We start from the raw sequence: 20,470 nt of genomic DNA, 5'->3' as shown, positions 1-20,470 counted from the left end.
CAAGCCCTGGTTCACAGCCTTTGCTGGCATGTGGGGGCCCAGCTCACCCGGCATGTGCCACGCTGACTCCCAGGGGGTGAACGCCCCACGGTGGCATGTGGGGGCCCAGCTCACCCGGCATGTGCCACGCTGACTCCCAGGGGGTGAACGCCCCACGGTGGCATGTGGGAGCCCAGCTCACCCGGCATGTGCCACGCTGACTCCCAGGGGGTGAACGCCCCACGGTGGCATGTGGGAGCCCAGCTCACCCGGCATGTGCCACGCTGACTCCCAGGGGGTGAACGCCCCACGGTGGCATGTGGGAGCCCAGCTCACCCGGCATGTGCCACGCTGACTCCCAGGGGGTGAACGCCCCACGGTGGCATGTGGGAGCCCAGCTCACCCGGCATGTGCCACGCTGACTCCCAGGGGGTGAACGCCCCACGGTGGCATGTGGGGGCCCAGCTCACCCGGCATGTGCCACGCTGACTCCCAGGGGGTGAACGCCCCACGGTGGCATGTGGGGGCCCAGCTCACCCGGCATGTGCCACGCTGACTCCCAGGGGGTGAACGCCCCACGGTGGCATGTGGGGGCCCAGCTCACCCGGCATGTGCCACGCTGACTCCCAGGGTGTGAACGCCCCACGGTGGCATGTGGGGGCCCAGCTCACCCCGCATGTGCCACGCTGACTCCCAGGGGGTGAACGCCCCACGGTGGCATGTGGGGGCCCAGCTCACCCGGCATGTGCCACGCTGACTCCCAGAGTGTGAACGCCCCACGGTGGCATGTGGGAGCCCAGCTCACCCCGCATGTGCCACGCTGACTCCCAGGGGGTGAACGCCCCACGGTGGCATGTGGGAGCCCAGCTCACCCTGCATGTGCCACACTGACTCCCCTGTCTGCCCAGCCCTGACACCAGGAATCCCTTTTGGAACCCTCAGCCCCAGCAAGAGCAAGACACAGCAGGTTTTCAATAAATATTCATGGACTGAGAAGTGAATGGACGGACGGACGGACAGACAGATGAAAGGCCTGAGTACTGAAATGAGCTTTGGTCTTGTAAATACATACAGAAAACCCACCCTTCAGTTTTCACACTTTGAGGACACGTCAGGAACTCACTTGCCACAGGCTGCTCCTTCTACACGGCAAACTTATGTCTTTTCTCCCCCCCAAAGAAACATAGCCAAGGTGGTGAGCCAGGTGCACGCCTTCCAGGAAAACCCCTACACCTTCAGCCCCGACCCCAAGCTCCAGTCGTACCTCAAGCAAAGGATCGCGCGTTTCAGCGGAGCCGACATTTCCACCTTAGCCGCAGACAGCAGGGCCAACTTCCACCAGGTCACCACCGAGAAACACTCGCGGAAGATCCAGGACAAGCTGCGGAGGATGAAAGCCACGTTCCAGTAACCAAACTGGGGTCTGGGTGTGAAATGCCAGACACGCGGGCCTGCCAGGAGGCGGCTGGAAGCAGAGGGCGCCCAGGGCCTGCGGAGCCGGGTCGGGCTGCGGTGTTTGTTAGTGAGGCTGCCCCAGCCCGGGGACCCGCAGGTGGGGGCTCCGCGGTGGGGCGGGCGGTCTCCTCCCAGGAGAGGGAGCCAGGGCGGGCACCAGAGCCTTGGGGGCTCGCGTGTTTCTGCTAGAATCAAAAAATTAACTTTAAAAATGAAAATAGAGAAAGTAGACTCCCCAAGAATGTTGTATTGTCTGTGCCTCTCATAGTGACCCCTTCAAAAAACCAGCGCCGCCCCGCTCAGCAGACGCCAAATGCACCTGCTCGCTGAGAAGCCGCTTTCCGGGTCTGGCCAGTCTGCTCAGCGAGGAGGCTCCGGGGGCTCGAAACCTTCCGCCTGTGCCCCTCCGTGGGTTCACACCCCACTTGCACTGCGCTGACCCCTGGGGGCTCGCCTAGGGGCGGAGAGTGGCCTCCCCAGCCCAGCCTCCTGCTGCGGTGAGGGCCTTGGGCCGGGCCCCTGCCTTCGTGGAACCGCTCTAGGTGACGCGGGTCCCTGCAGAGGCCGCAGAACAGGAATCAGCTCCAAGCCAGAGGTGCCACCCATCCACCTCCAGCACCCGCGCTCCAACCCCGGCGCCCACCGCGCCCGCGCACTCGGCGTCACGCATCACTCATGCTTCCCCAGACCAAGGCCAGGCGGCCGCGCACTGGTAGCACCAAGCCCCTCCCCAAGGCTCAGCCTCCAAATAGCTGGTGTCGCGCTCTCGCTGGGGGTGGAGGGAGCCCCTCCGCCAGGGACGGCCTGTGAACAGGGCGGGGGCAGCCGGTGCCCGCACTGGGCTCCCGGGCAGGGACAAGCCCAGAGCCAGTCCCAGGCTCCGACCCTCACAGTGCAAATTACCACAAGACCCAGGATTTCTGAGTTTCAGAATTAGTGATTCTTTAGACCAACCAGCTGGTGGTGTTTCTAGGAAAACTCTTGTGACAAAACGCTTACTTTTTAATGTCAAGATGTATTTTCCCACATATACTCATCGGAGACATCCAGGCCCCACTTGAATGGAATGTAGGAGGGACAGCATCCTGACCGTGCAAAGCAATCATTTTTTTAGGCTTTTATGTGAGGATTATGTTCTGCTGATCAACCGCCACATATTCAGATTTTGTATCTAGCAAAGACAGTAGCCAGCGCGTGTCAGCTTTGCAGTTGTCATGAATCGTTTTCGTGGGGAAGTGACCAGGCTTTGGCTTCAGCACAACCATTTGCATGTCTCCCAGTGTCACACGGTACCAATTTCTAAATAAAATCATTTCTACCAAGCCCCTCGCGTGAGCCGTGCTCTGTGGGTCTCCAAAGTCACATCTGCCGTGTGGGTCAAGGTGGTTTCCTTCATGGCCAGACGAAGGCCCCCTTACAGGGCACACGTATTCACATCCATGATGGCACAGAGGCCCCAGTCTGCTAGACTTGTGTCTAGTTCAGGCGCCCCAGGAGGAGAGAAGCCCCCAAACTCCCAGGCCACGTGAACCGGCAGACTCGCCCTACAGCTGCAGGACTGCTCGCTTCTAGTGACGGCTGTGAATGGCCTAAGATGCCACAGTTGGTTCATCTTGGCCACTCCGCCTCTGCCAGCACCCTGACCCTGCACCTCCCCCTCCTCAATGCTCACATGACCCACCACCTCCCCTCCTCAATGTTCATGTGATGAAGCACCTCCCCTCCTGGGTGCTCCCTTGACCCAGCACCACCCCCTCCTCGGTGCTCACCTGACCAAGCACCTCCCCCTCCTGGGTGCTCACCTGACCAAGCACCGCCCCTCCTAGGCACTCACGTGACCAAGCACCTCCCCCTCCTCGTGCTCACATGACCAAGCACCGCCCCCTCCTGGGTGCTCACATGACCCAGCACCTTCCCTCCTCAGTGCTCACGTGACACAGCACCTTCCCTCCTGGGTGCTGACATGACCCAGCACCTCCCAGCCTTGGTGTTCACATGACCCAGCACCTCCCCTCCTGGGTGCTCACATGACCAAGCACCGCCCCTCCTCGGTGTTCACGTGATCAAGCACCTCCCCTCCTCGGCACTCACGTGCCGTCACCCAGCACCTCCCCCTCCTTGGTGCTCACGTGACCCACCACCTCCCGTCCTCGGTGTCCACGTGACCCAGCACCTCCCCCTCCTTGGTGCTCACGTGACCCAGCACCTCCTGTCCTCGGTGTCCACGTGACCAAGCACCTCCCCCTCCTTGGTGCTCACGAGACCCAGCACCTCCCGTCCTCGGTGTCCACGTGACCAAGCACCTCCCCTCCTTGGTGCCTACGTGACAAAGCACCGCCCCCCCCTTGGTGCTCATGTGACCCAGCACCTCCTCTCCTCGGTGTCCACGTGAGCAACAGCTCTTTCCTGAGTGCTCACGTGACCAAGCACCTTCCCTCCTCGGTGCTCACGTGACCCAGCACCTCCTGTCCTTGGTGTCCACGTGACCCAGCACCTCCCCTTTCTCGGTGCTCACCTGACCCAGCACCTTCCCTGCACTCTGTCCACGTGACCCAGCACCGCCCCTCCTTGGTGTTTACATGACCCAGCACCTCCCCCTCCTCAGTGCTCACATGACCCAGCACCTCCCTTCCTGCGTGTTCACGTGATCAAACACCCCTCCTGAGTGCTCACGTGACCCAGCACCTCCCCCTCCTTGGTGCTCACGTGACCAAGCACCTCCTGTCCTCGGTATCCACGTGACCAAGCACCTTCCCTCCTCCGTGTCCACGTGACCCACCACCTCCCCTCCTTGGTGCTCACCTGACCAAGCACCCTCCCTTCTCCGTGTCCACGTGACCCACCACCTCCCCTCCTTGGTGCTCACGTGACCAAGCACCCTCCCTTCTCCGTGTCCACGTGACCAAGCACCTCTCCCCGCAGCGAGCAAGGAGGAGAGGGCGCTGGAACAACGTTCCCTGCGAGCAGTTTGCCGCGTGGAGCCAGATAACCTAACGCCAAAACCTGAGGCGGACGCCAACACAGGTGCGGCAGCTACAGCCCAGGATCTCTGAGAAACACACACAAGCCGCGTGAGGAATGCACCTAAAAAGGATATAACACGACCAAGCAAGGGTTAGCTGAGGACTGCTAGTTTGGTTTAACATTGTAAAAACTAGTGTAATTCACCAACTTAACAGAATAAAGGAGAAAAACTATACGATCATTTCAACAGATGCAGAAAAAGCATTTGACAACATTCAACCTTCTTTTAATGTCAAAAATTCTTAGCCAGGTATGAAATAGAAGGAAACGTCCTCCACTTGACAAAGGGCATTTAAAAGAAAGGACAAGAACAAACGAAAACCTCCAGCCACCACCATCCTTACTGGTGAACTCTGAATACTTCCCCCTAAAAAGAGCGTGGCCACGCCCACCACCTCCTGCGTGCCCAGGTCCTGACCAGTGCGACGGGCAGGAAAAGAACCCAAAGGCGTCGCGGTGGGAGAGGAAGATGCGCGACAGCTCCCTCTGTAAACACCCGACTGTCCACACAGATGATCCCAAGGACTCCACAAAAGCTACAATTTAGAAAGGTCACAGGATACAAGATTAATACATAAAAATTATTTGCATTTCTATATACTAATAGCAAACAACTAGAAAATTAAAGGTTTAAAATGCCATTAATAATAACATTAAAAACATAAATGATACAGGCATATGCTTAACAAAAGACATATAAACCTCTGCGCTGAAAACTAGAAACTGCAGAGAGATCGAAGACAACCTCAACAAACGAGTGGTGAGTCGTCTGCTCAATCAGAGGACCCAGTGTCATGAAGACACCACGTCCCCCTACGGTGACTTACAGATGCCAGGTGACACCGGCCATCGTCTCGGCAGGCTTCCTGTAGACAAATCACTCTAGAACATACGGGAGATCAACAAGCCCAGACCATCCAAAGCGACCTCTAAAGCGCAAAGCTGCAGGACCTACACAGACTCCAGGACTCAACGCACAGGTACGGTGATCAGCCCAGGTGGCCCTGCAACAAAGTCAGTGACTGCAGGAGGCAGAACAGAGAGCTCAGGAGCAGACACACACCTTTACTCCCGTGTTCAACACAAGTGCCGAAGCAGTCCAGTGCGGAAACCAAATCAGCACGCCAACACATGTGTGAAACAGCTGATGGCCACACGGGAAACACCCAGCCACCCTCCCACATCACACAGGAGAACAATTTGTGACACAAATCCGTAAATGTAGAAGGTAAAATCACGAAGCTTCTAAAGGAGACCGAGGGGAAGAAGGTCTTCATGGCCCGGCAACGAGCACAGACCTCTCAGGTCACAGAAAGCAAGAACCACAAGGATCGCCACTGAAAACCAACCACGGAAACAGCCACTGAGAAGAGGAACGGCAGGCCGAGGACTGGGAGAAAACACTCACAAAACACACATCCCACAGAGGGCTGGAATCCCAAATACACACAGAACACCTGTAACTCAATAATAAAAACAACTTGACAAAACATGGGCAAAAGGTATGAACAGACACTCTGCAAAACGCAAACACACACACCGCCAGCGAGCACCTGGAAAGAGGCTGGCGCCGTAGATCCTCAGAGAGACGCCAGCTGGAACCACGACGGGCCGTCCCTGCACCGCCACAGGAATGGCTAAACTTGAAAAAAGCCAAAAGCACCAAACACGGGTAAGGACAAGGAACAACCAAATGTCACACGTCGTCAGTGGGACAGAAAACAGCATAATCACTTTGGAAAAGTTCTAGAGTCTCCGATAAAACTAAATGTACACATGCCCGTGACACGGCAAGGCCCCTCCTGGGTGGAACCGTCAGAGAGAAATGAAACGTGTCCACAACACACCGGGCACAAGAACGTTCACAGCTTCTTTGCTCACAGCAGCGAAGGCACGCGAGCAGCCCGGCATCGCTCCACAGCAGAACGGCCAACGCGCCGTGCTCTACTCACACGGAGGAGCATCGCTCAGCCGTAAGAAGGAGCAAACTTCTGGTGGGGACAACACGGGCCCAACTCACAAACAGCTGCCGAGACTGAGCCTTTCGGAGAGAGCCGCGGCCACAGGCAAAGCCACACAGCCTCTCGCGGCCTCCCGGGGTGACGTGCGAGTTCTATGTTTTGATGGTGGTTTGGGCTAAACAGGTGTACACTTTTGTCAAAACTCGGCAAACATACACTTAAGATCTGTACATTTCACTGTATGTAAATTTTATATCAAAAGGAAAAACTAAAAAAATACTAATCTCCAGCTAACGATGTTTATACTGAAGCGCTGGGGGGCGTGTACTGATGTCAGCAGTTTACTTTGAAACACATCAGAAATGGGAACGGTCAGGGATGAACAGATGGGCAAACGTGCAAAACAAGCCTAGTGAATGTGAAGGAAGAATCTCGGTGTTGGGTATACAAGCGTTAACTATAAAATTCTTTCAACCTTACTACACAATGAAATTTTCAATGAAATCTCAGAGACTAAGAATAAAAAATAAAAGGTTGACCTTGATGGTCTGGAAGGCCCTTTCTATGACTTTCCCCCTAGGGGCCAGTTCTGGGACCCGTGAGTTTTGCTTTTCTTCTTCTTAAACACAATCCACTGCGAGTCCCACAGAATCCTGCCCCCAACCCCCCAGACTCAGCCCCCGGGATCTTCCCAGCAGACAGTCCAGTGAACACACAACTCCAGGAGCTGCCGGCCAGTCCACAGCGTGGGGACAGCCCCAGGGACTCCGGCAGGCATCCACGCCACAGCCCACGCTGAGGAGCAGAGGGTGGGTGCCCGTGGTCACCCTGGGCAGCTTCCTGCCCACGTGGGAGTTCCAAGAACCAGGAGCCACAGAGTGACAGGCAGGGCTGTTAAGTGATCCCATTCAGACATGCTCACTGTCAGTCTCAGACGATGGTTAAAAATCTTAAAATTCAAGTCTGAAATAAGTCTAAAACTAGAGGCCCCGTGAAATAAATACTTGCTCCATCCTCCTGGTTCTCCCCTCCCTCACACTGCTAATCACCACGGAAGCCAAGCCCGGGCAGCGCCAGAGCGTCACACCGCCACCTCCAAGCCTGGCGGCGTCCTCAGCTGCAGGAGAAGGACAGGGCAGGACGTGTAGGGACGCCGGCCCCACAGCAGGGGCAAGGCCCGAGCCAGACCCAGGAGCACCTGCAGACTCGGACAGCCTCTCCCTGGAGGATGGAGCTCGGCCTCCAGAGAGGGCGGCAGACCCGGCGGGCGTGAGGACTGGAAGCCGTCCCCACCAACGGCCCTCTCCTCCGCGCAGCGGGGGCGTCAGCCTCCCCATCTCTCTCTGGTCCGTCCCCAGCCGGCACGTGCCGCGTCCTGGGGGCTGCCGTCAGGGCCAGGCAGAGGCCGAGCCTGCGGCGCGGGGAGCCAGGCAGACGGGCACGCGCCGCCCCAGCTGGGCCTGACCGGCAGCCAGGAGGGGTCTGGAGGAAGGCTGCCCCCACCCCCTGGCTGGATGGGTGGTGGCGGGGCAGGATGGCGTCTCGTTTTCATTCCTCTGCCCCACTGGCCAGGACCACCGTGCCGGCTGCCCCCTCACCAGCATGGCACCACCACGGCGGCAGCAGGCAGAAAAGCATCCTCCACACACACCCGCACGGCCCAGCCTGGGTGGCAGGACAACTCCAGCCGTCCCAGCCCCAGCCCCTCTCAGTACCCCCAAACACGGTCACCACGGCCTGCAAATGGCTTGGCTGGTCCCTTGGGTTTTTTGTTGGAGCACTGGAATTTTTGGAAAAATGTGCAAGTATGTTGGTACTTAGAAAAATACAAGAATTTATTAGAAGCAAACAACCCAAACGAAGAGACAGTGACCAAACTGCCGCACTCTCCCCATGACTTCGCAGGTGACTCAGCACAAATGTCAGCACCAAGGCACGGGGGTCCCCGGGACTGCAGGGAACAGCCTCAGAGACCCAGGGACGGCCAGAGGGTCTTCCCCCCGCCCACCTCCCCCCTTCCCCAGCAGGATCGAGACGCCACAGCACATGCACAGGAACCCCCACTCCACCCACACTGCAGCCCCTCGGCACGGCCCGTGCTGCAGCGGGCGACACGAAGGGGCCCACAGGTGCGTCTTCAGAGGGGCCGGGTTACCAGGTGAGTCTGAATGGTCGCGCGAAAGCTCACAGCTCAGACAGTGCAAACGTGCAGTCACCAACGAGGAAACATTTACAAGACGATCACGTTATCTTCACAGAATAAACCATGTGAAATAAAAATTTTCATTATTTTTAACCAGAGAATCAACAATCTAAAAGAAAAATATATAGAGTACAGAAATTCAGCACCATGTACTGTACGGCTAGAATTAACCAGACATGTTCAAATGAATTTACATGAATATTTAAAACAATTTCAAGAAAAGGACATGGCATTGCAATCTGTATCTACTCCTCACCTTGGCAAATTCATGTAGTAAACTTACATGGTTTTGGCAATAAAATTTCAGTCCTTATTAACTGGGCTTTGACTGTCTCACAAAAACTGTTAATAATCTACTTCAAATGGAAAGCTTGAGGCTTTAATTAAACACAGATTAATAATTCTGTTGATCTCCGCTAAGCACTTCTGAAATTTTACAAGGAACTTCACTACCAGGGCTCATGAAAATGGCTCCCAGAGAAGGACGCACACGAAACCTCCCCTGGATCTTGCACAGATGGTACCAGACGGACACTGGGAAGAAGGTCTGATGTTTCAGCCAAAACCTGTAAAAATTTTTGCCAGATGCGGTACTTGAGCACTAAGTGATCAATTCGAAAAAGGGCAGCTTATAACTCACACTAAGTCTGTCCTGAATTAACTCTGTATTTAGAGAGAATTAAACAATGTGTTTTAAGTAACTGAGTATTGAAATAAGAAGCTGGAATCAGCGGGACTTCAGGCCAGGGCTGCAAAAGCAGCTTCGGAAGTCAGGCCACGGCTGTGTGTCCACAGACGCTGCAGACGTCCGGGAGCGAACGTCTTCCGAGATCCGGCCGCCTTACAAGCTGCTCGAGGGCGAAGCCCAGCTCTGTCCTGTTCCCCAGCCTCTCCACCTGGACGGAGCCTGGGATAACAGACATGCAAATATTTGTGGGATGAACTTACTGAACTTCTCTATTATGACTCTGGATGTTGCGTGTGTGTGTGTGTGTGTGTGAGTGTGCGTGTACACAAGTGTGTGTACGTGAGTGTGCGTGTGCCTGTGCGTGCGCGTATGTTGTGTGTGCTAAGAAGGGCTTTCTCTATGCCAAGATATTTCTTTTAATTCTTTTGGGACTTTTTCTGTTTCTTTTTCTTCTTCTTATATTTACTATATTTTATCTATTTTCCGATGCAAATTTTCCACATTTCTGGAATCAAGATACACCTTACCAAAGACAGTCTCTTAATTATATTTTGCCAGTGGTTTACTTTTTCCTTTCTGAGAAACATAGAAAATAACGGCGTGTCGTACAACTGACAGTCTCTCAGTCGACAGAATTCAGTGTGTCTGTGACCCACTCAGAATTTATTTGCCGTAAGGACCGAGAAGGGGATTCAGCTTCATTTTTTCACCAAGGCCCCCACCACCGTTACAAAAACTGCTCAGGGAGCAAACCGTCTTCCCAGAGCTGCCGGTCTGTGTGCGGGTTCTGCCAGGCCCACTGACCTGCCTCTCAGGCCCGCTGGGAGCCTCTCTACCTGCCAGGGCTTTACGAGGCGTTTACTGCCTGCTAACGCCTCCCTCCTGTTATGCTGCCCTCTCAGAACTTTCCTGGCTGCCGCTTGAAGTTCGTTTGCCCATGAAAACTTTACAGTCAGCGTGTCAAATCCCAAAACAGTCCTGTGGAGATCCGAAAGGGCCCCGCTCGTACCCCAGGGGAAAGAGCCCAGACGCGTGCAGATACAGCCGTGCCCAGCCCAGGAGGTGAACCAGGGGTCACCTGAGCCCCTGCAGGTGCGTGACCGAGGGGCGAGCGGCAGCTCAACACTGGACAAGGCACAGGGGACTGTCGCACCTCGTGGCAAGAGCCCCTGTAGGAAGCCTGCACAGGCCACCGTGCCCAGACCCTGGTCTCCGAACATCCGTCTCCTACACAAAGAACCAGGCTCCTTGGAGAACCGGTGATCGCAGGGCGGGGGCAGGGAAAGGCCGGAGGAGCCTGAGTCTCGTAGCGCTAGAGAAGGGCTCGAAGAACGACGGGATGCGCCTGACCTGGGCGCCCGTGGCCTCAGCTGGAGCAACGTGAGCAACGCGATGACCCCGGCCTCAGGTCACAGCCCAAGGAGCAGCGTCAGTCCCCACGAGTGCACACGGCTGGACACAAGTGACTGAGCAGGTAAAGAAGTGGGGGAGAGACAAACCTTCCTCACAGAAGAACCCGGCAACACGCGCCCCCAGGTGGAGCCTAAGCCCCTCCCCCCACCCCGGGAGTGGAGACGGACCCGGGGACCCGCTCCAGCGACCAGGGTAGGGACGGGGACACGGCCTGGACAGCAGGGAGGCTGCAGACGCCTCCCACCCAAGTGAAGGGGGTGGCATCACCGGTGCTGAGCCACGAGGACTCCGCTGCCCTGAGGGGACGGGACAAGAGGGGCACCTCACCTCCTTCCCAAAACCCACGACCCCAGTCTGGCCACGGGAAGACGCAAGGCAAACCCAAACCAAGGGGCCCTGGAGAGGACACCGGGCCAGTCCTCCTCAGCAGTGCCACAGACAGGAGGAGACCAAGGAGACAGGACGAGGGAATGCAGCATGGCGCCCTGGACGGGATCCGGGGCAGAACAGGGGCGTTTGTGGAAAAGCTGGCAAAACCTGGTCGAGAGCTCTGCACCAATCTGCCGTCCCGATTCTGACGAACATGCACGGTTACCTAAGATGCTCCTATTGAGGGGAGCACAGGAACCAAGTCTAAAATCATTCCTAAGTAAAAGGGTTTGCAAATTACTGTAGCCAGTACACAGAAACACTAAAAGTGATTTTTACGTATTATTGCATGCAATGGCCTTGTGAAATTCACTTAATTCAAATACTGCGCTTTTAGATTATTTTGCAGGTTCCATGTACACTGTCATATCATCTTCAGATAATGACTGTTTTACTTATTCCTTTCCAATCTTACACATCTTACTCTTTTTCTTGTCTTATTGCACTGGCTAAGACTTTTAGAATAATCTCGGATAGAAGTGATGTTGGATGCCCTTGTCTAACCTAATCCAAGGGGAAAATGTTCAACTTTTTATATTACTTATAATGTTGGCTGTAGAGACACTTAACGGGAATAACGAAGTTCCTTCCGGTAGAGTGTGTGAGTCGTGACACTAAGCCTGACCGGTCCCAGTCTGTGACCGGATCAGCACCCACACTGCCTGCTCCTAAAACCCCAGCAGGCTGGGAGGGAGCTGAGGGCTGCGGAGCCAGCACGCGCACGTCACGTCGGGGGAGGGGGACACGGAGCCAGTACGCGCACGCGTCACGTCGGGGCGGGGGACACGGAGCCAGCACGCGCACGCGTCACGTCGGGGCGGGGGACACGGAGCCAGCACGCGCACGCGTCACGTCGGGGCGGGGGGGACGCGCTCCGACGCGGAAGACCGAGAGGAGGGCGGGGGCCCCTGGAGCTGGCTGCGTTCCAGACACGACGTGGGCGGCGACTACAGGGCACAGCACATGCGTAAAAACGAATCAAACCCTACGCGCCCCCGTGACGCGGCCGTATCACGCACCTCCGCTAAGCGGGTTTGAAAAAACAACCGCGGTTGCTCTGAGTCTTCCCATCACGCGAGGGCAGAGCTTTGCTCGACATCCTCACGGCCCAGGAGGCCAAAGGAGGCACTAGGAACCCGAGACGGGAGGAGACCGGGCCGGACTTGGCGGGGCGGAGGGGGCGGGGCGGAGGGGGCGGACCGGGAGGTGGGAGGGCCGTGTAGACCCGGCTCCGACGGCGGCCTGCGGCGCAGGGTCCTCAGAGCGCATGTGGGCGGCCCTGACTGCGCCCGCCTAGCTTCTCCGGCGGCGGCCCGACCCCAGCGCGCCCGGCCCGGCCCCGGGATGCTGCTCCGGCCCCGGCGGCCGCCCCCGCTCGCGCCCCCCGCGCCGCCGTCGCCGGCCAGCCCCGACCCCGAGCTGCAGCCGGCCGGGGAGGCCCCGAGGACCCCGCCCGGGCGGCCCGCCTCGCCAGACGCCCTGGAAGAGCCCGCGTCGCCCGTGTCCCCAGGCTCGGCGCAGCGCACTCCCTGGAGCGCTTGGGAGACGGAGCTGCTGCTGGACACGCTGCTGCAGCCGGCCGTGTGGCGCTCGCTGCTGCTGGACCGCCGCCAGTCGCTGCCCACCTACCGCCGCGTGTCCGCCGCGCTGGCCCGCCAGCAGGTCCGGCGCACGCCCGCGCAGTGCCGCCGCCGCTACAAGTTCCTCAAGGACAAGCTCCGCGAGGCGCAGGGCCAGCCGCCCGGGCCCTTCGACGCGCAGATCCGGGAGCTCATGGGCCTCCTGGGCGACACTGGGCGCAAGCGGCCCCGCCGCCCCGGGCGCCCCCAGCGCGGCCGCCGCCCGGCCTCCAGGGCGCCCGCGGCCACCCTGGGCGAGTCAGGTAGGCGGGGAAGGAGGGGACTGGAGGGCGGGGGAGGGGGCTGGGCGGAGGGGCGGCCCACCACCCGGGTCCCCCGCCCGACCACCCGCTCTGCGTTTTCAGGCGCCCCGCCGCTGCCTGCCGCCCGCGACCCCAACGCGGACCCAGCTTGGACGCTGAGGTTTAGCCCATCTCCGTCAAAGTCTACCGACGCCTCCCGCGCCCCCTGCTCCCCGCCAGCCCCCACCCCGACCGCCCTCCCCAACTTCATCCCTGGGCCCGGCAGCCCCCAAGACCACGTGCCTGTCCGTGCCCCCGCCTCCCCGCCGCCGCCAGCTCCCCACGCCACCCAGGAAGATGCAGACTCGCCACCCGGCCGCCCCGAGGAACGCGCGCCCCCCCAGGCCGCGCCATCACTGAACGCCGCCCTGCTGCAGACCCTGGGGCACCTGGGCGACATCGTGGCTGTCCTAGGCCCGCTGCGCGACCAGCTGCTGACCCTGAACCAGCACGTGGAGCAGCTGCGTGGTTCCTTCGACCAGACCGTGTCCTTGGCCGTGGGCTTCATTTTGGGCAGCGCGGCCGCCGAGCGCGGTGTCCTGAGGGACCCGCGCGAATGAGGCCAGGCGCACCCCAGCCCGCTGTCCAGGGCCGAGCCCCTCCCCCCGAGCTACCCTGCAGCCTCCCCCACCCCCAAACCTAGGTACGTTCAATAAAAAGGTTGCTTTTTTGGACTTAATCCTGTGGATGCGTGTCGTGAGGGCGGGCTGGCCGGGTAGGAGCAGCTCCCTGCGGGGTGGGGGCTGTGAAGGTCAGGGCAAAGTGAAAATGCCTCCGGATCCTGGGGGTGGGGGGCCATACTGGGACGAGGTAGTTGTGGGGCTCTTGTAACACGCCAGCTCCTCAAGGCCACACCTGAACCTGGCACCAGGAGTTCCCTCCACACAGGCCGGCTGGTTGGGCAAGGACTGTCCCCGCTGCCCTGGGAGCCCCACTAAACAGATTGAATGGGGAGGTCGGGCCCACTGGGGTCCCCAAGGGGCGGGGTGACAGGTGAGTGTGCTGGTCCAACCTGCCTGGCAAGGAGAGCCCCTTGGACCTGGGTCTACAGTGGGGGGTTCTGAGTTCCAACCGCAGCTGCAGGGGTCGGGAAACAGACCAGCCCCCTGGGAGGCCCCTGGCAACAGCGGAGGGAGGGGAGCCGAGTGCAGCTCTAGGGAAGGAGCGGGTTTCGACCCCAGGGAGGTGACTCTGGTGTAGGTGGGCCCTAGGAGGCACTCGGTGGTCGAGGCTGAGGTTGGGGTCCTCGCAATTTGGGGAGAACTTAAACTCGCCCCAGAGCATTTTCAAAGTAGCCTGGCGAAGGCTCCACCCTGGACCCTGAGTCGGAGGGTGGAGAGGGGCCGGGTGGGGCGGGAGACTAGGGTGGAGCGGGAGGAACTTGGCTTGCATGACAATGCTGCTCCGGCAGGGTGATGGCCCTGCTTTACAAATTAACGGCCCCATCAGGAGAGACTGGTGGTTTGCCCCGGGCCATCCTGCAGCTTAATGCAGGGTGGGGGTGCTCGCTGCTCGGCACCATGTAGTCCCAAGGGTTTCACTGGGTGGGGGGCCCGGGTCGCAGATCCGCCCTCCCCCCAGGCCCTCGCAGCCCTGAGGCAGTTCCTGGGGAAGTGAGGCCTGGCACTCCCCCGGGTCCTGCAGAGACCAGGTCTGAGAGAACTGACCCGGCTCGCTTAGACTCGGCCCCCGCTGCACCCTGCTGTGTTCCCCAGGACCTCCGGCTGCCAAAACCTTGTGAATGAGCCAAGCTTGCAAGCAGCCTCCCCAGCCTCCCCCACACACACCCCACCGGTCAGAGCCACCGGCCAGGGGACACTGGGGATTTGAGATAGCTTTGGTGCCTCCACCACAACCCCGTCTATCTAAAAGGTTCTGCCTCAGAGCTAGCCCAGGCCCAGGTTACCACCTCCCAGCAAACACCAGACACCCCAACAGCAAGGGCGGTGCGGTGTGTCTGTCCCTTGGTCACGTGGACCCTCTGCCCTGAAGGAGGGCTGTCCTTGGGGCCTATGAGAGGTCGGCCTAAGCTTCTGAGCCGCAGAGATTTGGGGGCACCAGGCAGAATCATCCGCCTTCCTGCCCGCAGGTCGGGGGGGACGTGCTATGGCTTCCGCCTGGGCCTTGCGTTGGAGTTAGGAATCTGAGCACTCTTGCCCTGGTCCCCATCGTCTTCCAGTCCGCGGAGGGTGTGGGGGGCTGTTTGAATTGCTCTAGGTTTACAGTGAGATTGGCCTTTCGTGTGTGGCCGCCACGGCCAGCGTCTGTCAGAAGGTACCTGCCTCAGCTCACCAAGCTCTGAGGCTGGTTCCCTCAGTCCTTAGTCCCCACGTGATGCCAGGGTGAGGCCTGTCCCCACCGTCGGAGGTGCTGGTGTGTGGTGGGGTGAACTCAGCCTCGGGGGTGCGTCCCTGGCCTCAGCTCAGGACAGCACGGCTGGGTGTCCTGGCTGGGTGTCCTAGGCCGGTGCCCCTGCGGTCTGGCTAGTCAGCACGTTCACACCTTTTAAATTGTAGTAAAATGCACATAACAGAAACTCTGGCGTTGAGAACATTCTCCTTTCCTGCAGCTGCCACCACCACCCACCCTTCCCTCTCCCTCCCCAGCCCCAGTAACCACTGTCCTGCTATTCTCCCTGCTGTCCCCTGCTGTCCCCTACTGTCCGGCTCTGAGTCTGACTGCTCCAGATGCCTCCTGTCAGGAGGACCCAACGTCTATGTCTCTGCGTCTGGCTTGTTTCAGTCGCCAATATAGGTCCTCCGGGTTCACCCTGCAGCACGTGACAGGATCTCCTGCCTTTCTAGGCTGAATAATATTCCATTGTGAGTTCATCCTACATTTTGTTTATCCATTCATCCTTCCGTGGGCACTTGGGTCGCTCCCGTGTTTCTTTCAGCCGCTGTGAATGACGCTGCCGTGGACATGAGCCGACAGGTTTCTCCTACAGACCCTGGTCCTAATCTTTGAGAATATGTCCAGGAGAACTGCTGGATCATGTGGCAATTCTATTTTTAATTTTCGGAGGAACCGCCACCCCGTTTTCCATGACAGCTGCACCATTCTACGTTCCCACCACCAGCACGCGGGTTCCAGCTCCGCACATCCAGCCACACTGGTTATTTTAGGCTTTTTGGTAGTAGCCATCCCAGTGGGGGTGAGGTTTATTGGCTGTTGTCACAGCATATGGAGTTACAGAACCCTTTTCTCTGCCCAGGGAACCGAGGCGCGGGTGTTCTGTTCCCACCCACCGCGTGGGGGACCCTCCAGCTCCTGCTGTCCTGCGGGTGCCGAGGGCCTGTGCTCTGGGCACTGCGCTTCTCCCACGCCGCCTTGCCCGCCCAGGCCGCCCCTTTGTCGGCCAACTGACTGTCCTCGTGTTCAGGACCTACCTGTCCAACAGCTGACCATCGTGAGTCGGGGCACAGGTGACCCCAGAGGTGCACTGAGATGTGCACTGGACTCACTGGGTCGGATGCGGCTGTCCAGCCCGTGCCCTCTCCTGCCGAGGGTCAGCCTTTGTGCACGAGCTCAGACAGGGCCCTGCGTCACCTCCTTAGTGCCACCCATTGTTTCTCAGGACAGAGTGGGTCCCAACAGGACAGGGCGCTCAGCCCTTGTAGTGGCCCCGGGGCCGTTATGCCTGGACAGCGGCAGGGGCTCCCTCCCTGCCTCTCCAGGAGTCCTGCCAGGGCCCCCCCAATTACATTCCTGGGGGCGGTGCCAGAGTCAGGATGTTTTCACACCCTGTTCAGTGCAGCGAGGAGGGAGGATCGGTGCTGTCAGCTTTGTCTGACGATATGGTGCAGCTAAATGTTAAATTTCTTCCCGATTGCTGTCTCTTCTATGTTTGTTCCTCTAGTTATTTCATCTGCATAAGGCTCCACCAGGAAACGGTTCGGAAATCTGAGCACCCTCAGACCCCGGCCGCAAGGCAGTGACCCTCCCGCCGCCTCCCGCGCTCGCTGGGCAGGCTCTGACATCCGGTCACTCTCCTCACCAGAGACCATACCCCTGAGATTGGTGAACCTTGTTTATGCTCTGTATGACTTGCAAGGAGACAGAGAAGCCCCTCTGTGTCCCCCAGGTTCTAAGTGTCCAACCGAGCTCCCTTCCTGCCTAACTCATCAGTGACACCTGAGATTTGTGTGCTGGGCCCCAGCAGGAGGCCCTCGTCCCTGGCCGGCTGCACAGCCCTGGCTTGGTTGCCGTGATGGCCACCAGGGCTCCTGTCATTCCCCTGTCCTGTGCAGGTGTTTCCCAAAACTGTCATCCTTATGATGATCTGCACCCAGTAAAGTCCTAACATTTTTTGTTCTTATAATTTTTCATAGAAAATGGCTCCCCAGTGCCTCACCTGGCTGCAGCCCAGCACCTCCATGTCCCCTGTGTGGGTTCCAGGGTTCGGCTCCCTGCACTGCCCCTTCCAAGGCCTGTGGACACATGCAGGTCCCTCCTCTCCGCGCAGCTGGTAGGTGCAGACTGGCTGACAGCTGCTTACCCACGATGATTCTTTGCTGCAGCTTTATCTGACAGTCAGCTGTGAGTTCTCATCCGCAGCGACAGTCTGTAGATTTCTGAAAGTGATGACAGCCACACACCTACCGAAGCACAGAGCTTGTCTGCTGAGTCTTCCCCGCACATGTGTTCTGGACAACTGCACACCCGTATGTCACAGAACGGCCTTATTCCTTCAGCCCAGACAGCGTGGTGAGCCTGGTGTCCATGTGCACAGCTGGAGCTCCCATCTCCTTCAGGGCAGATTTCCGGATCTCTGAGCCTCCGAGGGGCTTCTCAAAGCCCACTGCCTGGATGCGCCATTCCTGGGTCTCCACCCTGCTCCGCAGGAGCCGTCCTGCAGGCCGGGTTGAGGGGGAAGAGTTTAAGGGACTGTGCCGATTATTCTTGGCTAACCTGGTTCTTCCACGCTCAGGGTGACCAGTGGGCACCTGTCCCTTCCCTTGCTTTCTGAGCTGTCTGTTCTGATCCGTTGCTTTAAGGACCCCTGAAGAACCTAACGGGAGGGCCCTCCCCTGGCTGGTTCAGCTGGGACATGATTCATCCCCTGTGCTTCCTGGACATATCGTCACCCGGAGACACTTCACTAGTGCTTGTCATTTTCACTGGCACCGTCCTCTCCCAGGGGCGCAGCCTGTAAACAGAGTCCCAGCAAACTGCCAAGGCCCCGTGCCCACTGCTCCTAAGCCTTTGCCTCGCAGCTCTGCTCCTGCCAGGGCCCAAGGCTGTCACCTTGCCCCACGAGATGTCTGTCCTCTGTCCGTGTCCTGCAGCCCCAAACGTGGTTCCATCCCAGCACTCGCTGGCTGGTACCCAGGTCGGCCTGTCACTTCCTCCTGAGTCAAGATCTCTAGTCATCCTGCAACACCTGCCACCTCTGTCTCCCAGAAGGGTCCCTTCCTTACAAGGCCGGGGGTCACTGTCCTCATTGTGGTTATAGAAGGTGCCGTGGCCTCCCCAGCTTCCTCTGATCTGTCTGGGTTCACTGCGGATTCCCGCAGCACCCAGCACACCCCTCCCTGCCTTCAGCAGCCCTGTGCAGAACGCTTGGGGTGGTGGAGAGTTCTAGAACTGCACCACCCAGCATGACAGCCACAAGCCACGTGTGGGCACCGAGCCCTTGGCATGTGGCCAGCGCGGCTTAATTTGATTTCATTTACTTTAAGTCATCACACATGCCTCAGAGCTCCATGTTGGAAATTAAGTCTTTACAAAAATTCCATTTTATTTTAACGTTATATATTGCTTTTAAATTTTAATTTCGAAATCCCATTCCTTTCACCAAATGTCCAGGGCCTGAGGTCTGAGACCTGGTCAGGGTTCCCTCCAGCCATCCAGCCGTGAGGAGCCTGACCGGAGGGCACCTTTGCAACTGCACTTTCTCCAGGGCTCGCTGTGGCCTGCACTGGGCAAGACGTGGTCAGGGGAGGCCGAGCCTCCAGCGGGAGCACGTGCTGCGGTGGGAGGACTGCAGAGCCTCACACCCGCAGTGTGAGATGTGCGGGTGGGCCCACACGCCGGTCACCAGCAGAGAGCAGAAAGGTCACAGCCCACCTGAACCGTGCAGACCACCCGCTGACTGGGCCCTCGGACCCGCGGGCGAGATGACTGGCCAGGTGTCTGGGAGGACGCAGGGACAGGTGCACCCAGCGACAGCTCCACCCCCTGCGGGCTGGCAGGGTCTCCCACCTCCACCTGCGCCCCTCCCTCCCCGCAAGAGGCCTTCGCCCGCTCCAGTCCGGCCCGTCCTCCCTGACTTCCACAGCAGCAAAGAGCCCGCACGGGGGGGGGGCCCTTCAGGAGTGCAAGGGTCCTGCAAGGGTCCCCGGGCTGAGCCGTCCCCTGCCCCCGGGCCCGCAGAGGCCCCGCCCCTCCCGCCCCTCCCGCGCCCACCGAGCTCCCCACCTGCCCCCGGTGTCCACAGAGCTCTCGTCCCCCCGCCCTCGTGTCCAGAGTCCCCTCGCCCCGTGCCGCCTCCCCCTCGCCCCGTAGCCGCGCCCTGCTGCGCCGACGGAAGGAGGGCAGGGTCTTCCAGCCAAGGGCCGCAGCCTCGGCTCCGCCCTGGGAGGCCCCAAGGGGGGACCGGACGGAGGTCCACACGGACGCAAGGCGGCCCGAGCGCGCCTTCCCCGGAGCCGCCCGGCGGGGGCGGGGAGGGCCGCACGGCCCCGCGCCCTCACACCCCCCTCGCCGGTGGAGCACAGCGGCCCGAGCGGGTCTACCCGCGGACGTTGGGGGCGCCGAGGGCGAAGTGGGGAGGGCCGGAAGGGGGACAGAGGGCAAGGGCGGGGTGGGGGGGCAGAGGGGCGTGGCGTTGTGTGGGCGGGACAGAGGGGCGGGGCGTGGGCGGGGCGAGGCTCCGGCCCGAGGGAAGGAACCGGCCTAGTGAGCGCGGGGACGGCTGGTGGGGCCACGCCGCGGTCGCCTGGGCTCCCCTAGGACTTGGGGAGCCCCCGCGCTGCCGGAGGGAGGTGGGACCGCGCGGGCAGCGAGGCGACCACACGTGGGACTGGTCTCCGTTTTCAAACGGGGGGGTGTCCGGGACGGGGGGCCGCCCCTGGGTCCTTGAGTGCGCAGTGGCGTAGCCTGGGGCGCGGCCCCCGGGGAGCCCGTGTCGGGGGGAGTTTGACTTTGGACGTCTGTGTTGGGGCGGGGGCTGCCGGGGCCTCGGGGTGGCAGTCAGGACCTAAGAGCGCGGGGTGCGCCCTCCAGCAAGCCCGCCCGGCCCCCGTGGGGACGTCCCGGGGGGCGCAGGGGTGCGATCGGGGCGAGGGGCGGCGAGCCGGCCTCGTGGGGCCTAAGTGTCTCCGGAGATGGGGGGTGGCCCTCCAGCCCTGGCGCGAGCGGCCTCCCGGGGGGACGGGGGGCCCAGGCCGCTGGAG

General features: G+C 59.8%; 2 protein-coding genes across 4 annotated transcripts in view; both read left to right on the top strand.

The window, feature by feature from the left end:
• Positions 1-2,756, top strand: part of KNDC1 (kinase non-catalytic C-lobe domain containing 1) — a 44,299-nt gene extending 41,543 nt beyond the window's left edge. For all 3 annotated transcript variants that reach the window (XM_045568213.1, XM_045568215.1, XM_045568214.1), the window contains exon 30: positions 1,159-2,756. In XM_045568213.1, coding sequence (XP_045424169.1) covers positions 1,159-1,390 — 232 coding nt within the window. In that variant the 3' untranslated portion in view covers positions 1,391-2,756. The remainder of the gene's footprint in view (positions 1-1,158) is intronic.
• Positions 2,757-12,487: 9,731 nt separating this feature from the next.
• Positions 12,488-13,633, top strand: UTF1 (undifferentiated embryonic cell transcription factor 1). Its single transcript, XM_045568877.1, has 2 exons — positions 12,488-13,034; positions 13,137-13,633. Exons 1-2 carry the CDS (start codon positions 12,497-12,499, stop codon positions 13,631-13,633), a joined length of 1,035 nt encoding a protein of 344 aa, XP_045424833.1. The 5' UTR covers positions 12,488-12,496.
• The last annotated feature ends 6,837 nt before the right edge of the window (positions 13,634-20,470 follow it).

The sequence above is a fragment of the Lemur catta genome, chromosome 14 (assembly GCF_020740605.2).
Source record: "Lemur catta isolate mLemCat1 chromosome 14, mLemCat1.pri, whole genome shotgun sequence".
NCBI lineage: Eukaryota > Metazoa > Chordata > Mammalia > Primates > Lemuridae > Lemur > Lemur catta.
The sequence above is the reverse complement of the archived record's forward strand: the minus strand, read 5'-3'. Positions and strand labels throughout refer to the sequence as shown.